The following is a 23,422-nucleotide window of genomic DNA, read 5'->3' as shown; positions in this document are numbered from 1 at the left end:
TTTGAATATGTTCAGTCCTCAGGCAATGCCAGGTCCCACTAAGGTTACAAGTATCATGATTATTAAAATGTGAATCTATTTATATAGAATAGAACTATTTCAGGTGGAAGGGACCTACAATGATCATCTACTTCTCATCAACTGCCTGAGCAATTCAGGGCTGACCAAAAGTTAAATCATGTTATTAATGGAATTGTCTAAATGCTCCTGAAATGCTGACAGGCTTGGGGCATCAACCATCTCTGTAAGAAGCCTGTCACAGTGTTTGACACGGGTGTTTGACCACCTTCTTGTTAAAGAAAGGCTTCCTAAAGTCCAGTCTAAACCTCTCCTGGTGCAGCTTTGAGCCATTCCCAGATGATTTCATACATGAGAGACCAAAAGTGTATGATTTGGACTCTGGACTATTTTTCTGATTAATCATTTTTATATCATAACTGTCACATATAAAAAAACTCCAAACCAAACAACCAAAACTGTGAACATATCATTCATTTATATTGGTGTAAAGACATGTCACATGGGAGAAAAGCTGCAGCAATGTGTTGATGGCACTACATGAGAAATAAAACAGATGTCAGGTGAAGAGCAGTGTGACTGAAGTGTTTCGGTGAGTCAGTTTGATTATTGAAATAAAATGTAGGCATAGGAAAACATGATTTACTCTGAACAAGGACTTAGCACATGTTAAGAGCACAAGTGTGTACATCACATTATTACTTCTATCATTAATAAATGTTATTTTGATGTACTCAGATCAAAATTAGTTAGATATTCAAAACTAAGATGCACTTTGTTGTTTCAGACACTGATGATAGAGCCTTTATAGGCAATACTATAGAACTCATTCATTTTGGAGAAGAGCTGTGTGTTTTATTAGAAACTGTAGAAAATTACAATGTGGACTTTTTAAAAAGCTTCTATGTAATTTAAAGAACCCTACAAGGCTAGAGTATTTCTTTCAGAGAGCAGGTGAAATGTTACATCATTAAAAATTAAAAGCATGTTATCATATTCAGTCTATCTTATAGTACCTTTATGACTTAGGCCTTGTTATAGATAGGTAAAATAAAAGTTAAATAATAACAAAATTATTTTCTTTCCTATTTGCTAAGTATGGTCTACACAGTATACAGACTTCTGCAGTACAATTACATAACAGTAATGAGTTTTAGGCATCTGAATAAAACAAAAGTTATTGAGTTAGGAATATTATTTAATAAATTATAGACAACTATCTTACTTCTTTTTAAAGTCAACAAAAAGCATATATACTGCTGAAATGTTGTTATACTGTTGATTTCTATGGTTTTAGAGCTTTGTTTTCAATTTCAAGCACCTAGTAAACTGAGTCTGGGATACTGGAAGGTTATGATGAAGGCTGTAAGGGGAGACAGAACTGAAAGGCTTTATTTATCATGCGTTATATATATCACACATTACTCCAACATTTATTTTGTTTGCATGTGTATGAAGAAAACTATGAAGAAATAAATGAAAAATATTCAAATAAAATATAAATAATGTACATACCTCTACTACTACAGCTGGTTGACAGAAATGAAGAATATGCTGTTCCTACTAGGAACTCTACTGACTTAGTTACCTTGGCAAATAGATTTATGATATATGGCTGTGTGGCTAAAATTCATTTTCATCAGTGCACTTAAGACAGTTTAGAGTAGTTCAGGGAATACCTTACAAAGTAATGACTCAAATACTGTGAAAATGTAAAATCCACAACTACATGGTTATTTAAATGACAGAAATTAGTGGGAATCAAACAAAGAGCTAACACAATTGCCCAAATAAAAATAAAGAATAAACTGAACAAAATGAAACAAAATAGCTAAATTCAAGTAAGTGTATCCATAAGCAAAAAGCTACACTTTTAGCCAAAGGCTACAGCAGACATCATCTCTTTTATCTCACTTTACTCATACTTGTTCCTCCCATATCTTACATAATCAACTAACATAAAATGTGTTTTTATCTAAATTTTATCTGTGAGAAAGATGTCACTTAACTGTTAGAAACATTGGTGTTGATTTGAAGCGATGACATTTCTGTGTGAAGGGTTTATATTTCAAACCAATACTTTCAATTAAATGTATTTTTGAAAAACAGAGGATAACTGAAAGGAATTTAAAAGAATATAGTTCATAAAGCCACCTTTAGATAATTTAGTCTTGGTATTCTTCTGCAGCTTGGAATGTCTGGGAAGCAGAGATGAGGCATTGAAATGTAATTTGCCCTTAAATTCACTCTGAAAGTATCTGAGATGAGGTCTTGAATGATAGATATAGCAAATACAATTTTCTGACAAACACTGGATCTAGAACTTTCTCATAGAAATATTCACTCTGTATTTAGTCTGTATATGAGCTCCAACCACACTGAAAGACTTCCAGTTAAGATGTTTAAGGTGTTACGAAAGCTACATGACTAAGTAGTTTTAGGTATGGTACCTGAGTTGTGAGAATGATTAGCTGATCAGATGACATGCTTCTGAAAACCTTTTTTTTTAATAAGAAATCTGTTCTGAGTAAACAGTATAACCTTCATGTGCTCAGGTTGATTTTTATATCCAGGAACAAGGTTTTGAAAAGCTCTCTGCACTGATTCCAGTGTTGGGCAGTTACCGAGCTTTCTTGAACAACATATGAATAGATCCATCACGCCTTTCTTGAATGGAAGTTTCTGCCACTGAAAGACCTTTTCATAATGGACTGGGTTGGACAGGCAATGACCAAACATTCCCAAAGGTCAATTAAACTTGTGTTGTAGTATGAATTAGGCAGCCATAATCCATTAAGACCTGATTTGGCAGGCAAAATTTCTAACAGTATATGAATCTGTTCAGTTATTCATGCCTGATACCAGCCTTCCTTCCTGCTTGAAACAATGAAGTAAAAATCCCTTCCTCTGAATTCATGGATACTAAGCTATTGTATCAATCTGGGTAAGAAGTTATTCTTTTTTTTTGATTTCAGGATGGAGAACAGGATACATCTACATACAGGTGTTTCTCTCCCCCTTTTCTCTCAAGCACAGAAATTTCATACATGATTTTTCAAGTAGGGAAACTAATGCACAGGGGAATTTGACAGAGAGCCACATCGCAAGCTAGTGGCCAGCCAGACACAGAATGCAAAAATCTGAAAGTACCAGAGTCCCCTGGTATTTACTAATGACTGCAAATAGGAGAAAATTGAAAATTGATTATAAGTAGGAGAAATTTTCTTTACTGCTTTTGCAAAGCATTCTGGTTTTCAATTCTGTGTAATTCCCTTAATCCAAATTGTAAGAATTTGGGGTACTCCTGTTGATTCACCGAATTATTTCTTCTCTAGATCCCTGACGCTTTATAAATGGAACATAACTGGTAGTTTTTCTTGTGTGCTTTATATACAGATATCAACATGGAAAAAAAAAGAAAATATTAAATTGCACTAGTATGCATTTACTAACCATCTTTTTCTGTATGCTTCAGACAGATAACAGTGTCAGGTAGGAGTTGCTTTTCTGATAAAGCTGACCAGTGATCTACTGACAGAGGGTAGTTATCCACTACCCATCCTCCTTTTTCCGGAGCGCCAGGAAACCTGTCTTTGTTCTTCTTCATTAGCTGTAACAGAACATCAGGTTCAGTGATATAAAAAGACTAAGTCTATCAGCTGTACAAAAAAGACTGTACAACACAAAATGATTTTCTAAATGTTATGATTTTTCCTTTTTGTCATTTCAGGTCAATAAAAAATAAGACATTTTCTGAATGAAAATTAAAAGCATTTTAAACAAAAAGAGATAACTGTGATAGTGATTTTTAAGCTTGCTATAAAGAACTTAGATTCCAATTTCAGTAGTTACAAACAATTGAACAGATTTAAAACAATTCAAGATTCTTGGATAAACCTTCATAAACAATTATTTTTAAACCCTTGTATCTGGTGTTGAGCTGTTTAATAGTGACTAAGAATGTAAGACTAGGGCAATCATACAGTGATCCCTCAGATAATTCTCCCAGGTTTTAACAATTTGTAGCCCAAGTAATTTGCAAGACAGAAATAGTTTGTGTGTGTATATACACATATATAAACTAGTCCTCAATAGATTTGTCTTTCATGATTCTGCTCAGTTTCTCTTAATCGTATGAAGGCTTCCAGGCATTGTGTTATAAACTAAACTGATCTTTCAAACAGAAAAATTAGGAACATATATCAATAATGTATAAACTGTTAAAAGTTGCTCTTAGGAAAAAAATGTTTTGCTATATAGTACTTGTAGTCTTACCTCTGCAATAGCTCCCTCCAATACTTCAGCATATATTTGAGGTGACAGTGTAGCTTCAGAGACTGATGCACTTTTCATAGCTTCTTCTACCATCGCTTGAACTTCTGGGTGGTCAGCAGTTATCTCTGATATTTCTAACAATACAGATTTTTTTAAAGCACTTCCCAAATTAATGGGAATCAAATAAAAGGTTAAATCATAACTACAGCCCAGTAGTCATTTTTAAGCAATACTACACAATTATGATGAGAAAGAATCAAACACCAGTTCTTCTGAATGCAGTTCTAGGAAATGTTTCATAAAGATAAATTCTAGGATCTTGGTTTGCTCTCTCATGATAAAAAACTCAACCATTTTAGCTGTTCAGGTTTTTTTACCACTAAGTGAAATGTTTTTTCAATATGAATAGAATGACATTTATGTACTAGAACAATCACAGTCGGGCACTTGCAGCACCTGAGAATTTCCCTGGATTTGATTTCTCTTTGATTTCTGAATCAAAAGTTTGACCAGATTAATTCTAAAATCAATACAAATCACAGATCAAGGCAGTGTATTTTCAACAATCAAGAAGCCTGCATTACCTAAGATGTACAAAATGTTCATATTGGACCCATATTTTGTTATTAATGGCTGACACAACAACTGTAATTATTTTAAAAAAAATTAAGGAACACTCTTTTTACAGTTAACATACTAATTTGATAAAATTTGATGAAGAACTGTTTTAGCCAACTGCATTATCTACTAACAGTATAATTTGGAAAAAAGCTCATATTTACTTTCTGTGATTATGTCAAGATGTTTCCATGATTATGTTGTTACTTTTTACATGCACAATTTATCAGGTTATTTTTGCCAAGTTACAAAGTCCCTGGGTAAGGGACAATAACTTACTAATTTCCATTCTGCAAAAAACCTCAATGCAGCCCAAACCCCAAACGGAGCAGACTTTACAGTTATCATAGCTAAAGATATTATATTCTACTTCTGCAGTTCTGCATCTTTCTTTAGTGCTCCCTTTGGTATATTTTTCTGATACAGGATGTCATAAATTAAAGGAAGAATATCATTGAAAGAACAAATGTTTTTCTTTAAAAAGTCAAAGAAACTTGCAAAAACTACCTCACAATCCACATTTATTTAACTTTGATTTTAGCTCCCTCTCTATATATTTCATTAATGTTCATAATTGGATTTACCTAACAACCTATCTTGTTTGAGATGAAATAAAAGTCTGCTCTGTATGCAAAAACTACTATTATTTTTAAACCATAATAGGTTTACAAACATATTTCATCTGTTTAAGCATTTCAACAAGTTAAAACTTAGCATACTTTTAAGTTTCTCATATTCAGGTGGCAAATACTCCTACTTCTGAATCCAGATCCTCTCTTCCTTTAGTTTTTGTGTGTGAATTAGCACCTATTCTTATCTATTAAAAAATTCTGAAACAATCTTATCCTATAAAAAGATATTTAAGTGAAAACACATCATCTGTTTGTAGTTCTGTTTTGCAATAAAATTGCCTGAGCTCTCCCAGGTTATTAATTAGGATTCTCTTTAATCCTGATATCATTTCACATACCTGTCCTGAAAAGTCTTTACATAGCCAAGAATCTGGAACATGACACTGTTAATGATTTTAATTTTGGTGTGATAGCTCACCATTATTCTTATTGCAAGGCCAAAGGTTTTTCATCACTGTCAGCCTCTGTTTTGCAGCACCAGAGGAATATACTGAATCCTTGTTAGATATGTATCAACCCATAAGAAAGTCAAACATAGTGATTCCTTGCTTATTTGAATAAGGCAAAATGGCCTGGTTGTCCCTTTGAACCATAACGAGAGCTAACTGGAAAAGGCAATTCTAATTCAGTGGAGAATTTTCATTAAAAAAAAAAACTATTTTGAAAAGTCCCCATTAAATTTCCTGGGAAAAAACCACAAATTTTGTTTTAAAGATATTTAACAATTTAACAATTTCACCTTTTCAAAATATTTTCTGAATTCAAGCTGCAAAAACCTGGGCAGCTTAAGGAGTCTAAATGTGACTGGAGCTGGAGTGACTTGTGAATGTGCCATCTGAGACAGCATACTTGGAAGCTGCTCCAGAGTGTAAAATCTGTAGATTGTGGATTCACATCAGCCTAGCTGACAAGCTTCTTTCTTGAAGAGAATTTCAATTTTGTAGAGATTTAACTTAACTGGAAGTCATTCAAATGGAAAGTTTTCAAAAAGTATCAGTCAGAACCAATTTCTTCTTTTAGCTCAGAGCTCAGAAAACTCTTTCTTAATACTAATGGTCCTCAAATTCAGAGGATTTATATGTATATATATACTGAATACTACTAAGCTATCCCCCTCACTGTGTGTTCTTTTAGTTCATATTTAATGCACACGAACCGTAACAACTGTAACTTTTTAAGTAAAGTGGCAGCAGCTGCTTCAGTTAAATAACCTAAATCAAATAAGATAGCTTCAAAGACTATAGAACACTTTGTTCACCTGTTTCTCCTGACTGTTCTTCTAATTCCAACCTATTTTTCACTGCTGTTATAGCCTTTTCTACTGCATCCCTTTGCACTTGCTCAGCGTTTTTTTCTCTTGATTCTTCTATATGGGGTTGAATGAGTTCAGCCATATCAAGGACCTAGTGAAATTATTTGAAAAAATACAAATATCACAGAAAAGAAATATAACATCTGATCCATAAAAATCTACATATAATTCCAGTGCAGGGTTATTTTTAATTTGCATTTATATTTAATTATCCTAGATACAAAAGTTATTAATAATATTCTAATGCTAATTAATAATTATTCTAATACTAAAAGTATTTTTGAAATGCAGCTACTTTCATATAAATGAATTTCTCTGAAATATGATATTTCCTCTGTAATCCATATATTTGTAATGTGTATGTTAATAACACAACAGGAATAGGAATGTGCTTAACTGATTCCCAAGCCTCAGTTGATACCCTTGCTACATAAGACATTTATAAACCTACCTTTCCTTTATATTTGTGTGCAAGTAGGTTACAAATAGTTGTTCTTCCAGAGAATGGAGGACCAAATACTAATACTTTGCAAGGAGGAAGTGGCATTGGTGGTAAGAGATAAGGCCGTGGATTCAACATAAATGTTTTCAGTGCCTCTGGGGATGACAGCACGTACATTTTACCTAGAAAACTTCAAATAGAAGAGAAGCTAACAGATATGGACAGTTATCTCATTAAATAGAAGTGAAAACTGAGTATCAAATTCTGCTAACCTGACAGCAAAATCTGGGTTTCCCATTACAATGTCACCTTCCTTTAGAGCCACAGGACATGCTTGTCCCCATCTGCTTCTACGCCACCGGTATCTGGGTGCTATTGGATTGTAAGATGACAGAACACGGAAAAGTTCATCCTGTTTATTAAAACAGCAATAACAGCATATGTAATTTTTGTCTGAAGCTACATATGCCTTTTTCTTACATTTTTTTGAAACATATTGATGGAAAATATGCAAACCTAAAAAGAAAACCACATCATGCTTTTTAGAATTTTTTTTTTTAAAATTATATATTTCAGAATATATAATTCTTCATTTTTTCAGCTTTATTTAACAAAAATAGTACTTAAAATAGTTTCTGTAGCCTTTACTTATTATTTTCAGAAGTTTAAAATTATAATGAGGCACATACTGAAGATGGCAGAAAATGGCCAAGAATTCTTCCAAAGGGGATGAAAAAAAGGACCAAAGTCTGTGGCGGGGAATAGCAAGGTCAAAATACGTGTTTTAGATATGCAGAAATATCATGTGATAAAGTAAGTTTAATAGACCTCTTATAGGTGAATAGTGAGTGAATCCTAAAGTTATGGTGACTCTAAATTATTCAGAATAGTACAGACAAGCGCTGGCTGTGAAGAACTGCAGAAAAACCTTCAGAATCAACAAAGTCAGGCAGTAAAATAGCAGTTTTACACAGAAAATTAGGATTTATGAATTTTCATTGACTGTGACTACTCAGGAATAGATCCTGGAATACATACTTCTGTGGATAAGATTATGTAGACTGAAAGTCTTCAGTATGGCTACATAAAAGCAGGACAGAAGTCTGAAATTGTGAGTTATTAGAGGACAGATGTAGAGAACAAAGTATGCACTGACTTCTGCATATCAACACCTGGAGGACACAGAGTTAAAAGGCTGCAGATGCAACATGAAGGGAAGCAATTCTGTATATAATGTCCAGCTAAGATGAAGAACTCCTTGCCCCAAATACTGTGGTTACTAAAAGCTTACACACAAACCAAAACAAACACACAAACCAACTAAATAATAAATACAGATGACCTGTCTTTCACTTGTGAATTTGTCAGCAATGGAGAAAACAGAAAAGGAAGGGAGGGATGTTTCTCTGAAAATGTGTGGTGGAGTCTCCCAGTTAGAGTATGGTTCATATATTCAAAGTTTAGTTAAGAAGCAGGAAAGATGAGTGCAACTAAATACAGGTGAAGACATTCATACAGAGACTTCTGGTTTTCAGTTTTATTTGGAAGGGACACAAAGTATAATTGTCATGATTCAGCAAAATTCAGCACTAACTTGCCATTTTTCTAATTAATTACAGGAAATAGAATGAATGTGATTTCAGTTAGGCAGAATGTTGCCAGACTTCTATTAGCTCATTGTTTTGCATTCAGGAAAAGAGTAAAGACTGAGCTAAGTGTCAGTTGCTGAGATTGTTTTCCTTTGGCTAAAGTTTCTTTATTTTCTTGGAAGGAATTAATTCTTAATTGCTAAAACAATAATTTTGTTCAAAATTTTATTATAATCATCTCAACTTTTTTTTGGTAATGACAGACTTTTTATTTTCATACTTTTAAAGTGGATTTCAGTTCCAGATTTATCTTAAATTCTCATTTCTGAAAAATCAAGGTTTAAAAAATGCCCTTATTGCACGGTAAAACAAACTAGCTCCTGTGAAGCAAAGATGTTACAATATAAGCTTATACCGAAAAAAATCTAGTTATTACAGTCAATCACAGTTCAGAAAAGCCCACCTACGTTTTTCTTTCCCCCCAGCGTTTCTTCTTCTTGTTCACTTTGCAGTCGAATTATAGGAGCTGCATTTCGAACATCCATAGACTGAAGTTGAATTACCACTGACTGAAGAGAAAATACCAACTCAGTACCAATCAAAACTGCTTTTGTCCTCTGAAAGGGCCCCCAAACCATATTTAAAATTGTAACTTATTATTTATATAATGGTTAAATATATACTGAGGCCCAGTTTATAGTTTTAACAAGCTATTTTGTAGATACAGGCAGTGCAAAATGCCAAATCACAGTCTTTATATCTCCTCATTATGCTGTGAATCCCAAGTCTCCTAAAGGAATAGGCTGCGAAGGATCAAATCAGTGGAACTACTCAGATGAGCTCCAATCTGAAAAAGAGGCAAGTCTCTTTAGGAAATCAGATTATGCACATTCAGAAGTAATACAACTTTGGGTAGTTTATTTTAAAAGATATTTAAACCAGATGTCTACCAATGAGAATCAGATGATATTAAGTTTAAATGAAGTATTTTCTGAATACAAGTGTTCTTGGAATGAAAAAGCCAATTCTGTCATGTTTGGAATAGTTGCATAATAGGTCTTTGTTTGTTTCTTTCTGTTTCTACCTTACTTGTAGGTAAAATGGCTGGAATCATTACATAACTTGATTGCATTTGCTACAAATTTTGTGTTGTAATGTTCACGAAGAGATCATAAATGAGGAAATTTTATGTTCCAGCCCTGGGGTTTTTTGTCCATAGGACCAGTCTTGGTAGTGAAGTTCAGCATAAACTGAAATAGTACTTACAGAATTATAATTGATACAATCTGTTTCAAACAACAGAGGAGAAAATGCAGGAGCAGCTCACTTTCTACATTGTCAAAGACGACCTCCTACTTAATTTTCAACCCCATACTTAAGGTTCTGATTTGAAGCAACTCTTAGTTCTGAGGCAGAGGATAAGATTATTTATTTTCAAGACTTACCACTGTAGGTTTTTGAATAGGGAGAATGAGCTGCTATGTTATAAGTTAAAAATATAGACACAAGCACTCAGCAGAACTGTTACAGGAATGAAGTGTCTTCTATTACATTGCAAAACAATATCAAAATTCATAAAAATTCTGTTATTATTTTAGACACAAACACAAAATAGGCCAGTTCTGTAGATATATAGTACTGAAAATGTTTTAATTTCTCATTATATTTTACACTAATACACGTCAGAAAAAGAGCTAAACCAGATGGACACAATTCAAAAGAGTCTGTAGCCTTCCTGAAAATATTCTCATGTAACATATACATAAATCTGAAGGCAGTGCAGTGAATCTTATAACAGAGCAAGGAAAGCAAGTATTTCAAAGGTCATGTTTTCTAATAGTAAATTAATAAGTTTTAAACAACTTAAAATTCTGCTGACAGGAAAACAGAATTGAGAAATTATTTTCTAGTGGAGGTTAACTTGGTGCATAGTTTACTTACCTCAAAGAGATCATCTGGTTGCTGATTTCCATCCACTTCAATAAGATATTGACAATTCTGTTCAGCCATCAATTCCTGTTTAAGAACAAAGACATACTCATCAACTGAGTATTGTTAACCACATAATGACAGTTAATGAAGTTAATTCTGTGCCTATACATATCTACGGATGGACTCCTGTGGACTTCAGCAAAATCAAGATTTATTGTACTGATGGCTTATAAAATCTTCTGGAGAGAAACTTTTATTTGGTGACAGATAAATATAGAAAGAGTTCCAAAACCGGAATTAAAATGGGTTCAGAAAAAAGCTCAGATGTCTTAGCTCAAATGCAGAAGAGTTAAAAAATATCAAGATACAGTAACATTTTGTGTATGAGTTCAACTTCTAATTGTCTAACTACCTTAATTCTTTGCTGGAAAATGATGACAATGTGAATAACACATTTCCTGGAAATACCAGCCATGAGACCAATGTTTTCATTTTGGTCCTGACTCCTAATTTCTTTAAAATTTGAACAATATATTTGATTTTTCTTATTTTTAATTTTCCCATTAGTAAGTAAGGCATTAGACTAAAACAAACCTCCCACGTCCATCGTTAATGCCTCTCTCTGAGGATTGAGAATACTCAGTCCATTCCTGACGTATGTTGGTCTAACCTCAGCCCTGAAAAAGCTTAGTGAAGCTGACTTGATAACTTTGTAGATAATCTGTTCCAGTTCTTCACTACATTTATGGTCACAGTTCATTTCCTGGCATCTAGTCTGTCTTCTATACAATAAATTAAATTATCTATCCTACCTTTAGTAAAAATAGATCATAACTAATTACTTCTTTCTAATACTCTTCTACAAAGAAGATAATAGTTTGCATTTCTCTAATATACAATGCTCCTATGGTCTTATTCGTACATCCATAATATTTGCATTAATACAATAACATCTAATTTATTAACTCAGTTTTGACTAACTAAACCCCCACAGATTGCAGATTGTCTGCAGTACTGAGGTCTAGCCAATTATTTCACGTTAATTGTTCATTAGGTTTCCTTCCTCACATTTATTTCCAGTCAATTGCATCCTAACAATTCATCAAGCAATCAAAGTGTGTTCTCCAAAGTTCATTCAACCTATCCCAGCTCAGCACCAACTGCGCATCCTAAAAGCTTTTATTTCCAGTTTATCATCTCAACCTCAACATAACAAAACCCTATGTTCTTTTAATGTATTAGTGGACCACTAAACATCTTCACTAATACATTCACCACTAGCGAAGCCTAAGTAAGACCTACCAACTAGTGGAATGTGTTGAACCTGTTGAAGTTTCGTACACATCCTATGGTAATTTATTCCAAACAACTTTCCATTAGTTTGATCAAGAGAAATCCATGTGAGACTGTGTAATGATTAAAGATATCACATCTTTTGTTTTCCCCTTCACAGCAGTAACAAGTTTGTTACTGTAGCGATGAGGGTTATACCAGTTTTACACAATTTTATCTATAGGATTAAATAATCCATAGGGAAATAATCAGTAATAATCCATAGGGCATAATCAGTAATTGTCAAGTGGGCATCAAACATGAGGATTTTGCAGTTGCTTATACCAGGAGATAGGGAAAAAAAATAAAAGAACAAATTATTGCTTTGGACCCGTTCTGGTTTTTTTTTTAATTGAAAAAAAAAAAAAAAGACACATAGTACATCCACCTTCCTGAACACAACAGGGAAAGGAAAAAACAATGTCATAGCTGCAGAAACAAAAGAGGCAACAAAGCAAACTGATGGGATAATTACTGTGTATATGGATCTGCAGACAATGAAGCAGGTGAGGAAGGGAATCTATTGGAGTGGAAGGCAATTGATGTAAAGGGCAGATTACTTATGGGATTGCATTCTGGAATGGACTCTGGTAATTGTGATGAAACACTGGAGTCTTCAAATTCTTCACTTACTAGACTCAGAAAGCGTCTGTGGTGGTAGGTATGGTTTCCCTTTTAAAACTCAACTTTTAAAACTCAAACTTGATCTTGATCCCAGAGTGCAAACCTCACTGACAGATGACAACTTTGTATCATTGATTTCAGAATGCATTCCAGAATTTGGGGATATGCTGTAGCATGACCACCTCCATACAACAAATCTCAAACTAAAAAACCCAATTAAAACACTGCAAGATAGTTTTAGAAATCTTCTGTTATACACGATCATAGTACTTTGTTTTTTCTTACTTCTAGAGGATGAAGCATTATATCCTTATATGTTCCAACTCTTTTCTCTGCATTTTCAAGAATATCTTCAGGCCTCTGCACTAATTGATGAAAAGATTCTGCTTTCTTACGTAGATCTTCTGCAGTCTGCAGAACAAAATTTAAAGATACAGAAATAGTATATTGAAATAATTTTTGTCTTCACTCAAAGGTAAATAAAGTAGCTTTGCAGAGTATGGCAATGAGTATCAGTCCAGTGATTGCTGACCATGATCCTTTCCTGATGATGTATAGTTATCACAAATGGAAAGCAATGTGCCTAGAACTTGCATTGATAAGTCTCTGGCCACTCTTATAAAAATTCAACCTGAATTCAAAATTAATACCATCGTGAAAAAAAAAAAGAAAATTCATTTGTAGTAATGTAATACCAAAACCAGAAAATGAGCTAGTGTCCTGCAAATACCAGTAAAACTTGTTACAATAAACAAAATTTAAGAACTCTTTTATTTGCCTAGATCAAAAACAGGCAATGGAGAGTCGCCTTTTTCCTCCTGATGCACTCTCTTAACTTATGGCAAGGAACAGTTCAGTGACTTCTGCGTTAAAGAATGAATCCAGGTTAAGCTATACAATCATCAGCACTTGCTGTCATTGAAACCTACCATTTAAGTATTATCTCACATCTCTTAAAGCAGAACAGAAACAGAATTAAGATTAAAGTTGAGCAAAATTAATTCATAATGTAGTGTAGTGATATTTTAGAGTATCAGAATTTGTTCCGCTTTGTCTAAATTATAATACTTTGCATTGTTTAGAAATTAGCAATATTTACCTCTTCTTCCCCTCCTTTTTCTTCTTCTTCCTCTTCCTGCTCCTCTTCTTCATCCTCTTCTTCATGCTGATTTTTCTCTTTCTTATGCTTCGCGGTAACTTTAGGATCCCACTGGCTCCTCTGATATACCTGCCCTGAATCAGGGTGTTGCCTTTGTCCTGATATTCTTTGGCATAAGTCACAGTCTGGATACTAGCAAGGAATAGGTAAAAAGAAATCATGTGTTTATTGTCCTGCTATAACATCTTTTTCTCAGAGAGACAAAATTTCTCTAAATTGGTCTACTAATAACAGTATTTTATTATTCCCAGAGTTATGTAGAATCTCCATTCTTCTGTTTCTTTTAATCTAATGAAAATAGTTACATTTCTGACATATCTGTGAAAGCAGCTTGAATAAACTGAAATAAAAGGCAAAATTATTCATTCAACTTTGGGACAAGGATTTTTAATGCACATTTCGTCTCAGTCTTTTTCTCAGAGGAGAAGATGATGATGTTACTACAAGAAGTCAAGAATTACATTTTTCTTTCCAGTGCAGTTAGTATATCCATTTGTACTGCTGCATATGAAACTATACAGGACATATTCTCAAGAACTGGAATCTCTCACTACTTGGTATTAAAACAAAGACTGACTTTCTGAAAAGTAGCACAAAAATATGTTTCTCTAGTATTTTAAGATCTTTCCATGACCATAGAAAAAAGGTTTGAAGTACGCATTCACAATTTTTTACTATGCATATTCAACCAAATTAAGTCTTAAAAGTATAGGATTAAAACAAACATGCAGTTAAATCTGCAAAGCCATAGAATAGATCCATACCCTGAAGCTTAGCATCTGAAAAAACACATAGATATGACAACCAGAATCAAAATCCCAATGAGAATGGAGCACAAGACCAGAGGCTGACTATTCAGAGCTACCTCAGTAGCTCATTCTGCCATTCAAAGTAAAAGAGAGAAATAATCTAGTTGATAATAAACAAAACATTACAAGAAGAAGGGTCTGAAACTTTGTTCATGACTATATATACTGTTATTTTATCTGCATGGAATCTGGCAGTTTGGTATGGGCCAGCTAGTATCCTCCCCAGTGAATAGCTGGGCACAATCTGGAGAATGGCACAGGCCTAGGGCCTTTCCCAGTGGACAGTTTGGGCATGGCCATCCCATTCTTACTAATAAGACAGGTTAGTGATGTTTGGCCAAAGCAGTCAGCCTGATGTCTGAAGAGTCCCTGTTGCCTTGTTTTTTTACTAATATGGAAGTAGAAAGCAAGTCCATTCTTTTAAGTTAAAATGAGAAAGTCCTCTTAATCCTACACTTCCAACAATTTATGGTTCTTTGGTTATATCAGAGTCACTTCTGTAAAATATCTGGTATGTCCCACTACAAATTGAGATTTGTAAACAAGATGAATGAATAATGAATAAGAAGTAGTTTCACAATTAGTGAGTGAAAAATAAAACAATTTGCTTTCTAACTTCCATATGTGGGAAATTTTTTCCTGCAATATGTGGATGGTGGATGTACATTTATCCAAAATCCCATAATAATCATGTTACTCAGAATTTCCTTTTCTTGAAAACCTCTATCTTCTAATTGGTAGAGGTGCAAAGACTGTAACTGCTGCTGAAGTTTTAGGAAATGTTCATTATTTTACCTGAGCAATGCTTATAATGGAATAAAATAGTGAAATTCCATTCCAATATAAAAGAGAACAATTTATCGCTCCTCAATAAATACTATACTCAAGTGCACAGAGGAAAATATGATCTTTTGGCATACGTGGCATATGAGTCTACTAATAATTAAGAAAATTATGAGCAAGTTAATGAAGATGACATTACCTTAATGTTAATCAGGAAATCCGGTTTTAATTTTAGATTCTTTATTTTCTCTATTTGCTGTGAAATAGTCATGTATTCCTCCGAGAGAGAAGGAAATCCACTGAGAACATAACCTGACAAATACATTTTATGAAACATATTTTTTAGAAGCTTATGTCAAATATAAAGCTAGTTTTACTTGTCTTTAAACAATACATTTAGTGGCACAATTTTAAACCATGTACATGATATAACACTACTAAAAAAAATTGTGCACCCATGTCTACTTCCGATGAAATACAGAAAAGTGTGTTGTTTTCAACTTTACAGAGTACTCCCAAAATTTGTTAACTCAAGAATTACGAGGACGTTAAAGATCATACTCAGACCACCTGCTTTCTACAACCTTGGAAGGTCTTTGCTTCTATGGACAAGGAAGGGAGTCTGAACCACACTCGTGCCTCTCAAAAGGAGGCACTATGCACACGGTATGCACACAGAGACACCCAACTTGGTAAGCATCTGTTCACTCGGGATTCACAATGCCGAGTCCTGTTTGGCAAGCAGACATTGGCTATATATGACAAGCATAGTGGTAATAGTACTTTTTTTCCTAGTATTATTACAGTGCTCAGCCCCACAGATGAAATTGTGGCTTCAAGTTCCTAGGATAGTACTGTAACTACTAACGGTTGCATCTGGTGCAGCAAGAACTACTATTACAGCAAGAAAATCAATATTTATAAGGCCAGAAGGAGAGACTAAAAAGAATTGGGTGGATTTTTTTTTAGCCAAATAATGATAATATTCCCTTAGAGAAATGGTGCATGCTTAGAATTTTATGTGCTAACATTTAAATGCAAGTCTGGGCAGCACAAAAACATAGCAGTCTTTGCAAGAGGTATTAGGAGTGAAGACTCCTCCTTCTTTGGGGAATTACTATCCATAGATGCAAAATTTATAGAAAAGGATAAGCAAGAGAGAGCATAATATATAGTCATTCCTCTAGGAAATTAAAATCCTGGATTCTAAGTTGTCGATACCTTTAGAGAATTCTAACTGGTAGGTGTGAAGAGTCTGCACAGTCTCTGCTTACCAGCACATCCCAGACAACAATAGCTCATATGATGAGAATGGCAGTGTAACATGGGAAACTGTTTGTTCTCTGACAGAGTGTTTGCTCCCAAACCAATAATGTGGGGAGACTAACAATGATGAGGTACAGCTATGGCAACCATCAACCAGATCAAATAGCAACCAGGGGATTACCAAGAAACTTTTGAGGGGATAAGGAGCCACCTTGAAGAGAAGCATTAAAATTTGTGCCACGGCAAGAGATCTTAGAGCAAGGCAAAAGAACAGGAGCCTAACCAGGTTTGGTGTGCCAGCACCACAGCCTTCTGGCTAAGCCTGGCAGAACAGCCTCCTTCTTGGATGCTCTGAGTAATCTGCATTTCAACTACTGGACTGACAGAACAAGGTTAAACACACAGTGACCCACACCCCCAGTGTGTGTATGTGAGCTCACAGGGAGCTTTCTCACTGGTGTGCGGCTTAGCAGACTGCAGGAAATGGCACACAAAGATGTGCCTGCATTTCCAACAGAAAGCCTGCTTAAATAGGTGAACATGTACTCTCAGAAAAGGGAATGTGTGCTTCTAACTTCCACACAGCTTTGAGAGAGGGTTTGTGTGCATAACCATGCCAGTTTGAGTATACTCCCTGGAATTAGTTTTATGAGGATGTTCAAAAATTTGTAGGTGTTCATTATATTTGGCAAGGGCCTAGTGCTGTGGCTTGTCTGTTTTGTGGCTGATATTGAATCTTTTCACTGATCACCAGTTTGCTGATTGTCAGTTAAGAAATCAATAAACAACTTTGCTTCTGGTTTGATTTAGAGCATGCTAATAGAGTAATTCCCTCCTGTGATAATGACATAGATTTTTCCTTTGCAAATATTATTTAGGTTAACCTGATATGAACTTCTGGTTTTCTTTCTCTTGAAAAAAAAAAAAAGAAAGAAAAGAGCAAGTGTATCAATTACACAGAGGTTATAATTCTGTATTTTCTTACCTACAATGCCCTAAAATACAAGTTTGCTTGTTATTGTACAGTGTCTATGTTATTTTAATAAGAGACACTGTTTGTTTCAAGAAGTAGCTTTCAAGATCCATATCTGACCTACTTCGGAAGTAAAGAAAAAAATCTGGTTTTAGCGTCTTACAATTTTTAAATATTATCATTTGCATTAGCACCTGTGGATACCTCTGGCACATCAGTCTCCAATATGATATGTTTATTATTTAAGACAGAAGATTATAACTTGAAAGAATACCTTATTGTGTGTAGTGTTTAGAAACTTGTATTTTTCAAACATTAAAAGTAAAAACTCAGCCTCTCATAAAACAGTTTCTTAAATCTTTAATGAATAATTAACAGAGAATTGACTGATTAGTTCCTGCTGAAAGCTTAAGCTTCCCAAGGATTATACTACGATAGTAGTTGATTAAACAAAAAGTTATTAGAACTACAAAATATTTAACAAAACTGGTTTTGGAGATCAGTTCTAGTTGGTAGGAAAAATAGTGAAAATGTTGGCTGTTCTATTCCTTGCTACTTTGGGGTATCTGTAATACAGAAAATGTCTTGGCTACAAGAACCAAACTTTTATCAACTTTACAGTCTCTAGGAATCTCTGTGTCCTCTGTGATACACACATCTTCAGGCAGACTCAAAAAGGGGAACTCCAATAACAGAGATACCTCCTTATGCCTTTATTAAAGTCCTAACATATGGATTAAGAGACTGGCATTTCTGCTGATAACTCTTCCAGCAAATTTTCTGTCCACATCATACCTTTTTTTTTTTCATTTATTCCCTATTTCTCTGTCTTTTTTTATACTGTTTTAAAAGCCTGGCTTCATCAGTTAAGGCTGCATATTTTGAAAAACTGTTGGGTCTTGGACTAGAGAAGAAAAAAAAACCCATTGCAACTGAAAGCTTAAAAAGCATGCTAGTTTTCAGAGCCGAAGGAACTTAAAATTTTCTTGCCACTACACCTGTCTCTCTCCTATAATGGAAATTTCAAATAAAAGTCAGAATGAGGAAAAAAACTACATTTCCTTTTTACTTTCTTTCCACTTAGCAGTGTATTTGTTTTTTCTTCAGGAAAGCAGGTTCAGACTAGCAAGATCTGCAGCACTAGTCTTGACAGCCTCAAGTGAGAGTCATAGCAACACTTAAAATTTGGGGCAAAATAATTTTCTCAAAATTAACACAACATAGGACTAGTATGACACCTTCTGATCTCCCATATTGGTAAGCTAATCCCTAAACACATTCATTTTATTGATATTTCACAACCTGAAGAGCACAAAAAAAGGTGTTGCCATCAAATACAAAATAAATCATATTTGAGCACCAATGGATGTAAAGTGTGGAAAGAGGGTAAGCCTGCTGAGCAGTGGCTGAGGTCCCTTGGTTTGGTCAGTCTGGAGGAGGTTGAGGGGAGACCTCTTTGCAGTCTACAACTTCCTCAAGGGAAGAGGAAGGGCAGGCACTGATCTCTTCTCTGTGGTGACCAGTGACAGGACCTGAGGGAATGGCCTGACATTGTGCCAGGGGAGGTTTAGGTTGGACATTAGAAAAAGGTTCTTCACACAGAGGGTGACTGGGTACTGGAAGAGGCTCCCCAGGCAAGGGGTCACAGCACCAAGCCTGAGAGAGTTCAAGAAGCATCCGGACAATATTCTGACACAGATGGTATGATTCTTGGGGATGGTTCCATGCAGGGCCAGGAACTGGACTCGATGATCCTGATGGGTCCCTTGCAACTCAGCATATTCTACGATTCTATGAAAATTACAGCTAGCACATTCTAAGAAGTTTAGGCTATGAACATACTTACCAAAATGAGCAACTTCTGGTGACTCAAGCTTTTGCAGAACCATTTCGGTAACCAGTTCCTCAGAAATACTTTCACCTTTAAAAAGCAATTCTTGACACTAAGGTAAAATGCAAAACATAGCATTATACAATAAGGATTTGTCTAGAATGTGAAAAACTCACTAGAAGGTTAGACTTTTACCTTAAGTCCATATTCTGTTTCTTCATGAATATTTGTTTGAATTACTTCTGAAGCTGACAGAGCACATCAGAGAGAAGAAAATTAAAATAGTTAATAAAAAGTATTTTCTATACAGACAGGTAGATGCAGATACATAAATACATACACATACACACACCAGAGTATGTATGTGTGTTCCAAGCAATCAGACTACTTTTGAATGAACAGCCATTATAATTAGGGCCATTATTGTACTTTGCCCACCCAGAACTTGGAGCCTTCTGGCAAGGTTTGGGTAGGTGTTTCTCCCTACAATTTAACCCTGTACATACTACAGAAAAATGCACAACAGCAGTTTTGCAGGATTATTTTAACTACTGATTTATATTAAATCAGCATTATTCCTTTGTAATCCATAGATAAGTATTTCAGCTCAATCCCTTCCTAAATTTTAAAAGCAAGATGTAGCAGAACTGCTTAGACACACAAAACCATCTACTTAAAAAAAGTCATTAACAACCTATTTCTTACATAGTTTAATTATCTAAAATTAAATAAATACTAAATTTGACATTCATTAAATTCAAAGACCTGCCCTCTGTCTATGTGGACAGTGGCATCATAGCAGAACGATCCTGGAAGTCTTTCACACTTCTGTACAAATTAAATAAGCAGACACTTTACAAAAGTTTTCAAGAATGACCCTTAAGGCTACATTTATATTACTAATAAACCAGGTCAGGGAAATGTCTGAAACCAGGTGGCTCATGCCTATACGGCCGTAGTCTTTCTTCTCAAACACAGTGGCTGTTTTTTCCAGCTGTTCCTACTATTAATGCTGACTGTTGCACATACCATCCTTCATACAATGCTGTGCTTGGGAGAACAGCATTTGCCACGGGCCAAAGCTGAGACAGGGAATGTGCTAATAAACGATACAGACAACTGAAAATCAGCAATCTGTGTGCATCCTGGCCCTGTTTTATTTATGAGTACTGACCTATTCATTGGATAAATAGATAGAAAGTATTATAATTAAAAAGACTGCAAACACCTTTCCTATTTAATAATTCTCTATCTTGGTTTATTTTTAACACAACACAGGACAGATATTTTTACACTGGAGCAAGTCCAGAAGTGGGCACCAATATGATTAGAAGTGTTGAATGTACTAGGAAGCCCAAAAGAACTGGCCTTGTTCAGCCTGAAGAAAAACAGACAAATCTTACTGTTGTCTAAAACTTACTGGGAGATCACAAACTCAGAACCACTGTCTTCACAGAAGTGCAATTAGGACAGGAGGCAACAGACATAAGTAGGAACGTGAGAAATCTGAATGGGGTAATTAGGAAGCAATTCTTCATTGTGAAGGTAGTCAAATATTGTAAAGTGTTCCTCTGAGAGGACATAGAGTCTCCATCCTTGGAAATATTCCAGACTCAACTGAGCAACCCTCTCTAGTTGACTCTGCTTTGAGAGGAAGTTTGAGACTCAGTCATTTCTGGAGGTCCTTTCTGAACTCAATTATTCGTGTTCATATATGTTGAATTTCTTCATTTCTTTCTTTTTTGATATAGAAAGTGAAAAAAAAATTATTAGCAAAAGTTGAAGGAATATGTGTGTACACATATTGTGTGGGTACACTAACCAAAAGATTAAAAGAAATATCATGAGCAAAATTAGAAAAGAATAATTCTCTGAATCTAGTAGAAATAAGGCTTAAAAATGCAGGAAGTGAGATTTAATCAGTCATAAGAAAAACTTTCTAATGGCAAAGGCTGTGTTACAGAGATAGACTGCCTAGAGATTCTAAAAACATATCTGATGGACATTTGTCAGTAATGGTTTAAATACTTTCAAACAGAGTGGATTGGCTTAAGTACATTTCTGAGGTGCCTTCTGATTTTGGTCTGATCTATGTTTTGGAACAGGTATTAATTTTTTGTTATACAATAATATGAATTTAAAATTCTATAGTTACATAAGTCCAAAAAGCACTTTATTAAAACTGAATTGTACCATGTTAGAGTTCCAAACCTTCAAAAGAAGATAAAGATGCTTCATTTGATAAATAACTACATACTCACAGGAATATGAAGTGTTACCCTGTCCACTAGAGGGTTTTCATTAGAACAATAAAAAAATACCAGGGGGCAAATTTAAATGACAAAACTTAAGCATAAATGATATGTAAAGAATAAGTTCATAATCAGAACAATTTACACATATATACCATAACATCTGATTTATAATTTGGTGTTCTCAAAGAGGTACTCAAGAAATTGCTTCATAGTTAAGGTTATATTGTGCTTCTTTTACTTAAAAATATTGTATTACTCTTCAAACTGGTAGGACATATGTGGTGTAAAAGTTTTCTTTCTTTCATAAAACTACAGTGAAAGAATCAAGATTTGTGAATTATAATGTCATAGATATAAAAATATTATCAGGGCTTTAAAAAAATTACATCTTTTTTAGCGTTTCTTTACTTACTGCTGACAAAATTAGGACCAAAAAAACCCCGAACAACTTCCAGAGACTTAATTCTTTTCTGTAGGAACTTTCTTTCTGAGATGACTCAAAATGAAAAGGAAATCTCAAGCAATGTGTTTATAGGGAATAAGATAATGTAATACATAACAGGTTTTACTCTATAAATCTTCAAAAATCTTTGATGAGAGGGACTGTCAGAAATGTAGCTCAATAGCTTAAAAAATTAAATGACACCTTTTATTCTGGTAAATGCATGGTGGGAGAAATAAACTACACCTTCTGAAATAAGCCATGGGATATTTTTGGTTTAGAAATTTGAAAATGCCAGTTCCCATTACTTCCTTTACTACTTGTAGTGATACAAAAGCTATGCTTCTGTTTCCTGGAGGACAACCACCTTGCACTGAATGCCCCAAAAAAGAAAAGAAAGATCCTTCTATTTTTTCATGGTCTGTATTGGAAAATGTCTCTGCTCCCTGGAGTTGAATGAGTTGCCTCCATGTGAACAAGAAGGGTCACATGAATCACCTTACAGGATTGGGAATAGAATTTGATTATGATGAAAAAAAAAACACAGTGATTTTCTAAGACTTTCAATAACTAAAAAGCCATTATCAGCAATTGTATTTCTGGCAAAATGGTTACTTGGTCCTTATCAGAAGCCTTTGCTGGAATCAGAAACATGCCTTATTGAGTTACAGGGAACAGCGAGGACATTCTAAACCAAAAGATACTGTGAAACAATTGCAATGTTCCAAACACAGTGTATGTTTACCTTCTATGAAAATGGAATTCCATCTCTGTGCTAGTTTTCTAGCTAATGTTTTCTTTCCAGAACCCTTAAAACAAAAAATACACTTTTAAAAGAAAAACAGGCTGAACGAAAACAAAAAAAACCCGCAAACATATCACACAATAAAGAATATATTTTCATATGATAAAAACAACTACAAGCTACCATTGGGATTAGGGCCTCTGAGTTATGCACTGGGCAAACACAGAACACTCTTTTATTACCATCCTCTATTGTATACTGCCTAGCATTGCTAGTATACTGCTACTGCCCTTTGCAGTTAATTATCATCAAAGATTGTTTCTGAGTAACTCTATCTAAAACTCAGCTATGGTTTGCCCACATATTCCTATGAGAAACCCTTTAG

General features: G+C 34.5%; 1 protein-coding gene across 1 annotated transcript in view; it reads right to left on the bottom strand.

The window, feature by feature from the left end:
* Positions 1–23,422, bottom strand: part of AK9 (adenylate kinase 9) — a 58,260-nt gene that overhangs the window by 32,606 nt on the left and 2,232 nt on the right. The window contains exons 2-14 of the mRNA XM_018078365.2: positions 23,038–23,101; positions 19,791–19,843; positions 19,611–19,707; positions 15,725–15,837; positions 13,874–14,065; positions 13,060–13,185; positions 10,828–10,902; positions 9,354–9,455; positions 7,570–7,709; positions 7,307–7,487; positions 6,802–6,946; positions 4,294–4,427; positions 3,472–3,628 (exon numbers count right to left, since the gene is read on the bottom strand). Of these exons, the coding sequence (XP_017933854.1) occupies positions 3,472–3,628; positions 4,294–4,427; positions 6,802–6,946; positions 7,307–7,487; positions 7,570–7,709; positions 9,354–9,455; positions 10,828–10,902; positions 13,060–13,185; positions 13,874–14,065; positions 15,725–15,837; positions 19,611–19,707; positions 19,791–19,843; positions 23,038–23,101 (1,579 nt within the window). The remainder of the gene's footprint in view (positions 1–3,471; positions 3,629–4,293; positions 4,428–6,801; positions 6,947–7,306; positions 7,488–7,569; positions 7,710–9,353; positions 9,456–10,827; positions 10,903–13,059; positions 13,186–13,873; positions 14,066–15,724; positions 15,838–19,610; positions 19,708–19,790; positions 19,844–23,037; positions 23,102–23,422) is intronic.

Source organism: Manacus vitellinus, unplaced genomic scaffold, assembly GCF_001715985.3.
Source record: "Manacus vitellinus isolate BGI_N305 unplaced genomic scaffold, ASM171598v3 scaffold_4_pilon, whole genome shotgun sequence".
Taxonomy (NCBI): Eukaryota; Metazoa; Chordata; class Aves; order Passeriformes; family Pipridae; genus Manacus; species Manacus vitellinus.
The sequence above is the reverse complement of the archived record's forward strand: the minus strand, read 5'-3'. Positions and strand labels throughout refer to the sequence as shown.